At 38.6% G+C, this 12,913-nt stretch overlaps 1 protein-coding gene and 1 long non-coding RNA gene across 4 annotated transcripts in view; one reads left to right on the top strand and one right to left on the bottom strand.

The window, feature by feature from the left end:
• LOC133652456 (uncharacterized) overlaps nucleotides 1-12,913 on the bottom strand; it is a 162,927-nt gene that overhangs the window by 125,425 nt on the left and 24,589 nt on the right. The window lies entirely within an intron of this gene.
• Nucleotides 1-12,913, top strand: part of LOC133652454 (transcription factor 7-like 1-A) — a 73,452-nt gene that overhangs the window by 49,793 nt on the left and 10,746 nt on the right. For both annotated transcript variants that reach the window (XM_062051221.1, XM_062051222.1), the window contains exon 5: nucleotides 11,213-11,348. In XM_062051221.1, coding sequence (XP_061907205.1) covers nucleotides 11,213-11,348 — 136 coding nt within the window. The remainder of the gene's footprint in view (nucleotides 1-11,212; nucleotides 11,349-12,913) is intronic.

The following is a 12,913-nucleotide window of genomic DNA, read 5'->3' as shown; positions in this document are numbered from 1 at the left end:
TATATATATATATATATATATATATATATATATATATATATATATATATATATATATATATATATATATATATATATATATATATATATATATATATATATATATATTTTTTTTTTTCTATACTTTAATTGCGAATGCTCAAGGACCGGAATTGACAATGTGGCGCATTTGCTTACATGTGAGTTGAAAAATAACGCTGACGTCCGTGTCTCCTCTAACAGCAATTAAAAGATTAGAACCCTCCCAAATATATCACACTTTATACATCCAATCATACATTATATTACTTTAAATTACTTTTATGTAAAATAACAAATTTTTTAGGTGTTGTGACTTTTATTTTATTTTGTAGTAGTAGCGACTCTGTCCCGGTCAACTTCCTTTGTTGAAGTGCGCATGCAAGTGATGTCGAGGCCACATTGGGGCCACATTGGGGCCACATTGGGGCCTGGGCGCGTTTACACTGGAGTCTGATAAAAATCACATTTTACTTGCAGTGTAAACAGCAGTGGTGGGACCAAGTCATTGTTTTGCAAGTCATAAGTCTCAAATCTTTGCCCTCAAGTATCGAGTCAAGTCACGAGTCAAGACAGGCAAGTCTCGGGTCAAGTCCAAAGTCAAGACTGGAAAATCTCAAGTCAAGTCCCAAGTCCTGCATTTTGAGTTTCGAGTCCTTTCAAGTCCTTTTAACCGGGGACTAATATTTTTACACAGATTGTGTATGCTTTTAAAACGCTGTATTTATTTATTAAAACAAGGTCATTTGAAATTGCAGGGAAAAAAATAGTGCTGACATTGCACTTCATAATAGCAGTATTTACCAGTCATTTTAAACATTTAACTAATTCCTTTACAGAATAAACACATTTGAAAAAACAAGTGCAACTGTACTTATTTGTCCAAAAGTGTTAACATTGTATTTCCATGGCATATTGCATTTTAACTAGTTCCACAGCAGTTTCTATCCTGTTCTTACCTTATCTCATTGATCTCATCCCATACTGTATGTGTGTTTATGTGTGCGTACGCTTGAAAAACATAACAAATACGTGAACATAACAATGAACAGAGTTGTACTTTTTACATGTCAGGGCCCTATGCTGCATTGTATTTGCAAAAGACCAAATTGGCCAAGAGCCTGTCAGTCATTTGTGCACGATGGGGGCGTAGTATGATGCCACCATGGCTGTTGTGAGGTAAACCATAGACATCTTATAAGTAGACACAGCATCGAGCAGTACTGCCTACTGGCACTGACGAGACACGGGTCCGCCATCTTGGAGTGGTGATCCGCTCCTCTCAGTGCAATTCATTTGGCAGGAGCAATGAACTGTCAGCGCATTTAATTCATCTTACCTCACTGAATACCACTGATTTTCATGCGTTTTTTTGTCATACGTGTAGCTATGATAAAGGACACATGTTTTGGCATGTTTTATTATTCATAGTTTGCTTAACAGTAATAGAATATTCTTATATGCTATAAGTGACCAGATGTCCGAGATCAAAACTGGGAATATAATTAAGATTAAAGTACCAATGATTGTCACACACACACCAGATGTGGTGAAATTTGTCCTCTGCATTTGTCCCATCCTCCCAGAGAAGGGGGAAAAAACGGTCAGCTATTTTTAAGTTCAAGAAACAATATGGTTAGGTTATATATACATGCGTATATCCTACATAAACAATGTATGAATACATTATATATCAATATACAGTATCTTAGGGACCTATAGACTGTATCTCTGTTACTGCAGCAGCAGAGAGTTTATTCTGTCTTGACACTTTGTGTTGATATTTTGTATTACATTCTTCCCTTAAATGATAATGTTTACAGTGGTTGTTTTATATGTATTTTTTTATGTATGTCGCTTTGGATAAAAGCGTCTGCCAAATACTTAAACATAAACATATACAAACACCTGAAAGTATTTATATCAGCTAAAACCACCAATCTGTTTCACTGGATTCAGAATAAAACCAAATTCTGTTTTACCCAACCATGTTACTATTTGAATATTGTTACTTGAAGACTTATTCCTGGTTACAATTATACTGTTAAGAAAGTATTGTCTTATACTTTGCCTAAAATGAGAATGCATCATAATCAGTGGCAGCCGGTGAATTTTGTTTTAGGTGGGGCTGAAAGTTTGTAAACCAAACCCCTGTAGGGGGGTCATCCTCCCCCAGAAGATTTGTTTGTGATTTTCACATACAAATGAAGCATTCTGGTGTATTCTGACAAAATAATGAAGACAAAATAGAACATTTCATAGGTTTGCAGAGAACTATATACAATATGCACACTGAAGGCATGATGCCACCATAGGTTTGCAGAGAACTATATGTTATTCAAGTATGACTTTTTTAAATGTAATTAATTTCATTGACAAGCAATTCTATTATGGTCATACTCTTGTTTGCTAGCGGCTAAGATTTCAGTACTATTGAAGATCTTTGCTCCTTCTCAACTCTGTGGTAATATTCTTTTCACAAAATACAACCAATAGTACGTTAATGTTAAATCCTACTTGTGAAAAGTAATCCCCCGATTCCTATTTTCAACAGTCCGCTCATTTGAGAAGGAAAACGCTGAACACCAGCCCGGCATCTTTGTTTTCTACCTGTCAACTGTCAGTTTAGCATCTTTGTTTTCTACCTGTCAACTGTCAGTTTAGCATCTTTGTTTTCTAAAAAATACAAAGATGCTGAAACAAAGATGCTAAACTGTCAGTTTAGCATCTTTGTTTTCTACCTGTCAACTGTCAGTTTAGCATCTTTGTTTTCTAAAAAAAACAAAGATGCTAAAACAAAGATGCTAAACTGTCAGTTTAGCATCTTTGTTTTCTACCTGTCAACTGTCAGTTTAGGCTGCTCGCCGGCTCCTCATCACCACTTCAAGATGGCGGCCCAATTTCTCGCGTCACAGCAGCCAATGCTGCGTCTACTTATAAGATGTCTATGAGGTAAACAACCAGCAGTATGTCGGAAAGCTAGCTGAAACGGTACACATATGAACTGCAGTGGATGCAACAGATTGCCGTGTTTGCAATAACGTTAGCAGTGAGTTTACAGCCTCATTGATTTAACTACACAGCTAATAAAAGTTACGTTACTTAGCCAATAAATGTTAGCTTACATTCAAAACTTACCGTTCTTTGTGCAACTTCAAATGTGGAACAAAGTTGGAAGTTGTTGCGTCTCCGTCTGTAATCTTCGAACCGCATGTTTTGCATACTGCAATTCGTTTTTTGTTGACCACCTCGTAGTTTTTATACCCGAACGAAACTATCTTTGGTATCATTTTTTTCCTCACTGGCGCGTTGTTTGACAACTCTTCTTCGTTGGTTGTCCTGCACCTTGATTGGATGAATGCTGTCGGATGAAAAGAACGTGAATCTAATTTATAAATTATTATTATTATTATTTATTTATTAATTTAATTTGATTGGATGTTGTACCGACAGCACACACGCTGACAGACACACACTTGTACACAATGAAATATACGGAGCGCTCCTGAATAACTTTTTAATCTTTGGGTTTTGGGGAAAGTAGCAAGTCTTGTCAAGTCAAAAGGCTCAAGTCCAAGTGAAGTCACAAATCATTGATGTTAAAGTCTAAGTCCTGTTGCAAGTCTCTTTACATTTTGTCAAGTCGAGTCTAAAGTCATCAAATTCATGACTCGAGTCTGACTCGAGTCCAAGTCATATGACTCGAGTCCACACCTCTGGTAAACAGTCAGCTGGAGAAAATCTGATTTTAAAAAATCTGATTGGGGTCACTTTGGCTTGCAGTGTAAACAGTCTTTGATTGCACCAAATCCTGAGTCTGTACTGGAGACCAACTACAATTGGAGCCATGTTTACTTCTGTAACTGCATGCAGCACATGTACCATCATGATGTCATATTGGCGCGCAGGTCAGTTTGCGGTCACAATGAGACAACACATTTTTTTTGTAATGTGAACCACTATATAAAAGATTGGATTTGACAAAAAAAATCTGGATTGGACTATTTGTGTGGAAGCCCGCCACCAAGGCATTTGGACTGCCACGGTTAGATTTGGCACTACTTGTTACGCCCTCGCTCATGAAACACATTACATTGGGACTGTTTAATGCAGCTTATCATTACAACGATGTACAGTAGATGGCAGCATAACTCTGCTTCCTAGCCCACGTCAGCACACAGCCTGCCAGAGAATCAGTGTTGTCATCTTACGACTGTTGCTATATTTAGCAAGTAATCAGGAAGCTCTAGATCAGTGGTGTCAAAATCGTTTTTATTGCGGGTCCACATCGCAATTATGGCTGAGACTAGAGGGACACATTGAATGATGACGTGGCTAACCACATTAAAAGAGTGTCCGCCCTAAGATCGGTAGGTTGGAGTTCAAATCCCAGCCGAGTCATACCAAAGACTATAAAAATGGGACACATAACCTCCCTGCTTGGCACTCAGCAACAAAGGGTTGGAGTTGGGGGTTAAATCACCAAAATGATTCCCGGGCGCGGCGCCGCTGCTGCCCACTGCTCCCCAAGGGGATGGGACAAATGCAGAGGACAAATTTCGCCACATCTAGTGTGTGTGTGACAATCATTGGTACTTTAATCTTTAATCTTTAATTAAATGACGTGAAAGACCACATTGAATGATGTGGCAAACCACGTTGAATGACATGGAGGACGACCGCATTGAATGATGGGGCGGGTCACAATGAAGGACTTGGAAGACCACATTGAATGATGTAACGGGCCACATTGAACGATGTGGCGAACCACATTAAATAATGTGGCAGACCACATAAAATGACGTGGCGGGTCTTGAGTTTAATAAATGTGCTCTAGATTGTCTTTTTAAAAAAAGATAGCAACATTTTTAAAAATCGCTCTTCTTAACGAGCAGCAGGTGCTGCTGTGCCATTACGCAACCCAACACCACAGATAGATTGCAGTCCTGTGGAAAATCACTGAGCTCTCTCAAGGTTTTACATGCTATAAGGATTACCACATTTTTATTCATTTTCTGACGCTTATCCAGTTAGGATTATGGGTGAGCCAATCTCAGTTGACTTTGAATTCTTCAAAGATTGTTTATCGTCAATTTTTCCATACAGGATTTGCACAAGAGGCAGGGTACACCATGAACTGGTTGCCAGTCAATCACAGGGCGCATATAAACAAACAACCAGTCACACTTGTTCATACCAAAAGGAAATTTAGAGTCACCAATTAACCCAACATGCATGTTTTTGGACTTTGGGAGGAAACGTGAATACTTGCAGAAAACCCACATGGATAAAAACATGTAAACTGAAATTAGCTGTGAGGCAAACATGCTTATTATCATTTGTGCCACTGTGCGACCCCATCAGAATTATTTGCTCCTAACCTAGATAAGTGCAATAAGGGGGTTGCAAACTCTAAATCATAACAATTTGATGACTAGGAATGTAAGGGGAACCATCCCTGTCACTGTCACTGTGCAGATTGGCTCCATAGGGCCTGTATGTTAATCAAAGCCTCCTACCGCCCGAGATTCTCAATTATTCAACAGACAGGTTTGTTTAGTATTCAGTTGGTATTGCATTTGGTAGTAACAACGGTGTTGGGGGGACTGGGATGGAGGGAATAAGTGTTTCTATGAGCATAGCGGACACTACCAGGCAAACAACACACACACACTCACCAAAAGCTGCACATATCAGGTTGTGCTGCCTCTTAATGAATAATCCATCAAATGCGCTGCAGGGCCAGGTGATCCAGTAAGGGGGTACTTGTTATCCCATCAGTCAGGATAAGTTGGACCTGTGAGCCTTGGTGTTGCTGTATGAATTACGAGCTCATCGTTTTCTAAAACACATCGATTCATAGTCATTTGCATGGATTTGATAATAATGTCAAGGCTGATTTTGGAGCTCACTGAGGTCATTCTGCCACTTGCAGTAATTTGTCCATAACAACTCCTCTCTTTGTCAATAGCCTCGGCTGTCATATTGGGTTAGTGACATTTGTGACTCCTTAATGAGGTATAACTGACTATTAATGCAATTTTCTTCTTTAAGTGCTAATCAGAATAAAAACAATACGATACCTGGACCTGTCAGCATAGGGACCTATGATGATTCTAATCTACATTAAACACACTTCGCTCTGTTCTCAGGCATTCAACTGCACTGTTCAGTTTGTCTTAGAAGACGTTTTGCCTCTCATCGCATCAGTTTTCATCAGTTCATGCTGAAATTGAGTTAGTCTTAGATCATATTAAGGAAAGTAGTCTAAGACCTTGTTCACTCTGCAGGTCAATTCCGATTTTAATCATAATCATCAGTTTCATCACAACAGACTGAAACCATCCTTGCCTGTGCACAACTCACTATGTTTTCATGCACTAAATTAGTCTGATTCCTCAAATAGTTTGTCTCCAACAAAAGAAGCATCCAACAACCCATGGAAACACCTTAATCTTATCATGTTTGGTTTTGAGAAACCGGACTAACACATGTAGATTATGTGATTGGAAACCAACGTATTTGTAAAATGTGCCAAAGTTACAGGTACATATTACATGCCATATTACCCCCCCCCCCACCCCCCACCGTACGGGGGCACAAGTCATATGACCAATAGCCGCATTAGAGAGTGTGCATTGGGACGCCACATGTAGGTGTGAAAATTGAAAAATTAAAAGGAACTATTTAGGAGAATAGACCATTTTAGTGCATGGAAACAAACTCACTGTCCCAAAAGAAGGAGCTCATCATGGGTCCCCCTGAAGTACCAAATTATTAGTATTGTAGTATTTAAAGTTGTTTAGTTGAAAAAAGTTTTGCTGTAATATCTTTTTTTCTTCCTCTCATGTGTCAGTTCTCTAGGCTTGACAGTGACTTAAGAAGTTAAATTAGTTGTTAACGATTCAGCCTGATTAAAAGTCAAGTGATATGTTTCCTTGCTTTTGACCAATACTATTTTAACAGCTCTTTGAGCCTATGGATAATTTATTGTTTTGTATTGAGCAGAGAAACAACCGGGATTATTTTCAATATTGGCTAAATATTTGGTGCGTCTGTTACTGTGTTTATTATCCAGTCAAATTATGATAATTTTAAGTCCATCACATAAATGCTCTGCTGATTTTGCATGCCCTATTAATTAATTTAATGACCAATGGGAATTTTCACACCACGGGTTGGCGACTGCAGTAATATGAGGCCACTCTACATTTTATTATTCTAACCCTAGAATATTGCTGCCATTGACCTTTTTTTGGGGAATGGCCAGACGTAAAGCAGGCGTAAAGCACACGTTGTCTTTTGGAGTGGTTGGTTTTAGAGATATACGACACGTTCAGTCTCCCTCTCACGTCCGCTTCCTGTTGCCGTTGACAAACAAGGCTTGGATTTCTCAGCATGCCAGGCATTCTTTTCACCCTGTCTTTCCTGGAGTTTTGAAAGGCCTCTGAGCCTCCCACCCAGAATCGCCAAGCATAAAGACACACAAAGCTGTGGGGTTATTCAGTTTGTTCTAAGCTCTCTTCCCCATCGGCTGTTTGCCTAGTAATTCAATTCAGATGTGCAGGATCCAAAAACATGTTTGCTTGAATGAAATCCACCCCTCCACCCACATTGACTAAGGACTGTGCTTTTCTTAGCGCAGTTCCAAGTTGGACAGCCAACCTAGGTACTGCCACCTCGCCCCTAGTTCAGAACCTCTAAGGTTGAGACAGATATACTGTATTTTCCCTTTTTCTTTTAAAAAGTACAGTACTGTTACTGACCTGTACTGGCTGGTTTTACTTACTGACTTAAGAGATATGCACCATTCCAGACTTGTTTGCAACAAGCACTTCTATGTAAGGCAAAAGAGAATGCTTTTCCCCCTGTTAGTATAGATACCATCTGGTTCCAGGTTGCTTGTTATCTGTCCTATCACGTAGAAGTTTATATTTAAAACATGGCTCACATTACCTGTGGTTTCCTTTAGTGCACTTTGCTTATGGGTCATGAGTATGAGTATGTGTAGTTGTAACAGGCTGTAGTAACATGTCCACAAATAAAGCAAGTCCGCGGAGCCACTTATACATGATTCGTTTGAGTAGGCTGTCAAACGATTACAATATTTCATCGCGATTAATCACATTTTGCCCATAGTTACCTCTTAATTAACCACGATAAATTGCAAATAGTTATTTTATCTTTGATTCGTGTACCCTATTAAAATGTGTGGCACACCTATCATGGAACTGGCAATTAGTTTAATTTATGAACATTTTTATTTGAATAAACATTATGCTCAACACAAAATGGACACAAACAGACACACATAGATACACAGAGAGACAAAGCATTTCCCACCTGGGGACAAATCCAGTAATTATATATATATATTTTTAAATGTATTCATTTTTTATTATGACTAGTTTATAAAATCAAATTAATCCCACTTTTGAATGTATATATACTATACTTAAATATTTATATACATATACACACTGTGTGTGTATGTATATATATATATATATATATATATATATATATATATATATATATATATATATATATATATATATATATATATATATATATACACACACACACACACACATATACTGTGTGTATATAGTATATATACTAATACTGTATACACACACTGCATATATATATAATATATATAAATACAATAATAAGTGTATATATATATATACATATATATGTATATTAGGGCTGCAACTAACGATTAATTTGATAATCGACCAATCTGTCGATTATTACTTCGATTAATCGATTAATAATCGGATAAAAAGAGACAAACTACATTTCTATCCTTTTCGGTATTTTATTGAAAAAAGCCAGCATACTGGCACCATACTTATTTTGATTATTGTTTCTCAGCTGTTTGTACATGTTGCAGTTTATAAATAAAGGTTTATAAAAATAAAAAAAATAAAAAAATAAAATAAATAAAATTGCCTCTGCGCATGAGCATAGCACAGACCCAACGAATCGATGACTAAATTAATCGCCAACTATTTTTATAATCGAATTTAATCGATTAGTTGTTGCAGCCCTAATATATATACATGTGTGAGTGTGCTTGGAGGCGTGCCAAGTCGACTGTGAGCGGGATAACCAGGAAATGTGTAGAAAACGACAAAATATATACCGTTGCAAATGTGTTTTACTTCATTGTGGGGACAGAAAAGCAAGCCCAAATAGGCAGCCACACGTTAAAAAAAAGCCCCAAAAATGCAACCCTCGATTCACAAACTTTCCAAGCAACTATAGAAAATAAGTCGCTTGTTGCTGCTCGCCATAGTTGCTAGCAGCTCGGAACTCTGGTAGGTGATCACTCACAGCAACTTAGATGGAAATGAAAAAACGATCCGCCAGGGTTTCCAAGCTAAAATTATCTTTGATTATCATTCAGGAGACACAATAATCATGTGTAAATAAAATTGTGCCATAACAGGGAACTTATCTTTGACCGCTTTAGTCTAGAGCCATGGTCAGGCCATTGGACTTTTAGATTGAACATTTCTTTATTCTTTACCAATTCTGTTGAATTGTGAAAAAAAAAGAATCGCCCTTAGATACAGAATGAAATAAATGAATTGGCGGATTGCTGTCCTTACCCTGTAAATCAGGTCAGAATAGTTTTATCATTTTGTCAAGCTGCTGAACTCAAAAACAGCTTGGAGTTGAAATTAGTGCCTTCAAACTTTGTTATGTTTAGAGCTAACGATTGGCGTATTCCAGGCTATTAATTATTAATAGACATCATTTCAAATTCTCACTGAATTGCTTTCCAAAATGTGTTGGCACCCAGGTCTGGGGGTCTCAAACAGTCATCACGATATAGGGAAATTTCTAACATATCCTACACCAAACAACAAAGCACAACTCAAATCTACATGACATGTGGAACCAGGGATTCCAACAGAGCAGTTCTACAAATAATTGGCTTAGGCTTGAATCTTCATCAGTGCTTCTGTTTCATTGTGTTTTTAGTGCGTGTACATTGACCTTAAATGTCTCTGGAAATACACAAATCCATGAGCAAAGTGATCTTAATATACCAATGTTCAACACCCGTAAATATTTTCTTCTCCGTCTGGCATCAGCAGAATCAAAGTGTGCTTTTGACATCGCAGAAACCACTTTGCTTATGATTTAAAAGGAGGAAAAGGCTGACCCGTCCATAAAAACAGCAGAAAAAAGTAGCATGGCCAACATTTGGAACAATTCTAAGCAGAGTGAAGCAAGAGAGTGTACAAATGGCTCAATGCAAACCTTGTTTCACTGCAGACCACGCTGGAGAAACGAGAGGTTGGGAAGGGGGTGGGGAGGGATGTTGAAGAAAGGTTAGTCTGGAGGAACAAGACTCTTTTCTCCCCCCCCCCCCACTCCCCTTGACCCTCCCATGTGACAAGTTGAGCCAACAAGTGCTCTATTCAGCAGGCAGCAAGGGGAAATGACTGCTAGGCTGAGCGCTGCCTAATGAAAATAGAGACGCTGGTTGTTGTTATTTGCTTCATCCTCATCGGAGTGGTAACGCTAGTCAGATCTTGTCAAAAATATCTCCTTTCGTCATTATGAAGCAATATTTGTGTGGGGAAAAAAAGGACAATGCAAGTGCTGCAAGCAAAAGCAGGTTTTTTCTCAGGACTAAGTGTTCTCCATAAGTGTTGCGTTTGTCTAAACTTGGAGTGTTTTTGTGAGATATGGTTCGTAGTAGAATGTGTCAGTATAATCCATCCATTCGGGTCAATTTCCCACATATATGTCAACTGACTGCTGTCAGACTGAGTGGGAGAGGATGTCTCCAGTTGTTTACCGGCATGAAGTTTACCTTTGCGCAATTGTGTTTGTGGGTTACTGGTGTGACGTTTGGACTTAGTGGTGCTGTTGTTTTCCTAGTTGGACTGCACAAACAGTTCTTTCCTCAGCTAAATGAATGTAATGGTCTTGGCATGTGTCTGAAAAACTTTTTAAGTGTTCCTTGGTTTTGATCCAGATTGCATGAGAGAAGCAGTCGAACACATGCCTTTCACAAATGAACTCTTCTTTTGATGTTTATCAAACAACACCCAACATATGCAATGTTTTGTGCACAATATTGAGTAGCTACAAGCATATCATGTCTGTTTTTGAAGTAATAATGATTGTCAGAAATCATCTCCTAAATATTTTTTTTCTTGTATCAACAGTCCAATAAAGTTCCTGTAGTGCAGCATGCCCACCATGTCCACCCGCTGACGCCCCTCATCACCTACAGCAATGAACACTTTTCTCCTGGCACGCCACCATCACACCTCTCTCCAGAAATACTCGACCCAAAGACAGGTAATGTCACTCAAAATTAAATTAATGCATTTAATTTAATAAAGCGGTTGAATTAAAACTAAAATAAAACATATTTATGTCAGGTCATTAGTTAAAAAACATATTTTCTTATTGCAGGTAACAGGTGTGTACTGTGTTTATTCACACGTCTTCGTCTTTTAAAAATAACGAGTTACCTCATGTGATTAATTACAAAAAAAATATTGCATTAATCATTTGTATGCGCAGATTAAATCACGTAATTTATTTTGACTGTAAATGCTCCTTTACCTTAATCTTGAATGGTTACCCGAGGCCCCTCATCATGGTCAGTGATGTATTAAGAGTTGCATCGATTTCATACTGTAAAATGGTGTATGTGTAATGCAGAAAACGGTGTATGTACAAACAGTTTCAGATGTATTAAAGTGCACGCATGCATTAATCCAAGCACATTTCCTTTTTACATCCCGATCAATGTGGAATTGAGTGCACATGTTTGAGTGACTGGCCACACCCCCATTTACATACACAAATCCTATTTAAATTAGCCACGTGCCTGGGATGCGACACTCTGCCCAATCAGAATTCACTGCCAAGGAGTAGGAGGTGATTCTTTCTGGCATTTCCAGCGAACAAAAGAGGGTTGAGTGGGATAAAATGTGTGAGGCTGCCAATGCTGTGGAGTCAGAGAACCGCACACAGGAGCAAATAAGAAATACTGTAAATGGCACTACATCAGGAAGAAGGTGAAGAAGATGATGTGCATGGCCAAAACAGGCGAGGGGACCAGGGATAAAATAGTGCTCACCCTGTTTCAAAAGAGAATCGTGGCAGTGATACACAAAACATTAGAAGAGGTGGGGGAACATGTTGGTGCCTCTGATTACCCACACTACAAATATGATTTGTGTAACTTAATGTCCGCTAAATGATGTAATATTTGTTTTGAAATATTTTACATTTAAGATGCCAGCATATCAAAAATGATACAAAAGACTTTGACTCTTGTTTGATTACGCAATTTAATTATTAGGACACAGGACACCTACTTGCGGTAGCAGCAACGTGACACAAAGTCGGGCCATTCTTCCACCGTCTCTAGTGCCATTAATGTGCCGCAACCCTCGGCGGCTGCAACTGTCAGCCCGACAAGCCAAGCTGTGCTCGAGTCAAAGGAACACATCGTGACAGCAATTAGTGGCGAAATGATTGCCTTCATAAATTAATAGACGTCCTCACAAATATGAATATATAAAATTAAATGCATTGGCGAAAAAGCACATTTTGTTTCCATGTCTCGATGTTTTACATTAAAATGTTCGCAAAGCCCGAACGACCACCTGTGTGTCGCCAAAGTCATGTACAAATGTGTATACGCGAAGCATGAAGTTGGTGTGATGCGCCGCACATTCCCACGTTTAGTTCAATCTTGATAAACCTCCACCTTGCCGTGAAAAAAGGCGTACAGTATGCCAGGTTTTTTTTGTGTGAGCACGCCTAATACGTGAGGCCCCAGGTTAATGCATACGCCAGTGCAAAACTGAGTGAGGAGACGCCGACTGGTGGGCTTCAAAACCCAGATG

This window comes from Entelurus aequoreus, linkage group LG06, assembly GCF_033978785.1.
Source record: "Entelurus aequoreus isolate RoL-2023_Sb linkage group LG06, RoL_Eaeq_v1.1, whole genome shotgun sequence".
Taxonomy (NCBI): domain Eukaryota; kingdom Metazoa; phylum Chordata; class Actinopteri; order Syngnathiformes; family Syngnathidae; genus Entelurus; species Entelurus aequoreus.
The sequence above is the reverse complement of the archived record's forward strand: the minus strand, read 5'-3'. Positions and strand labels throughout refer to the sequence as shown.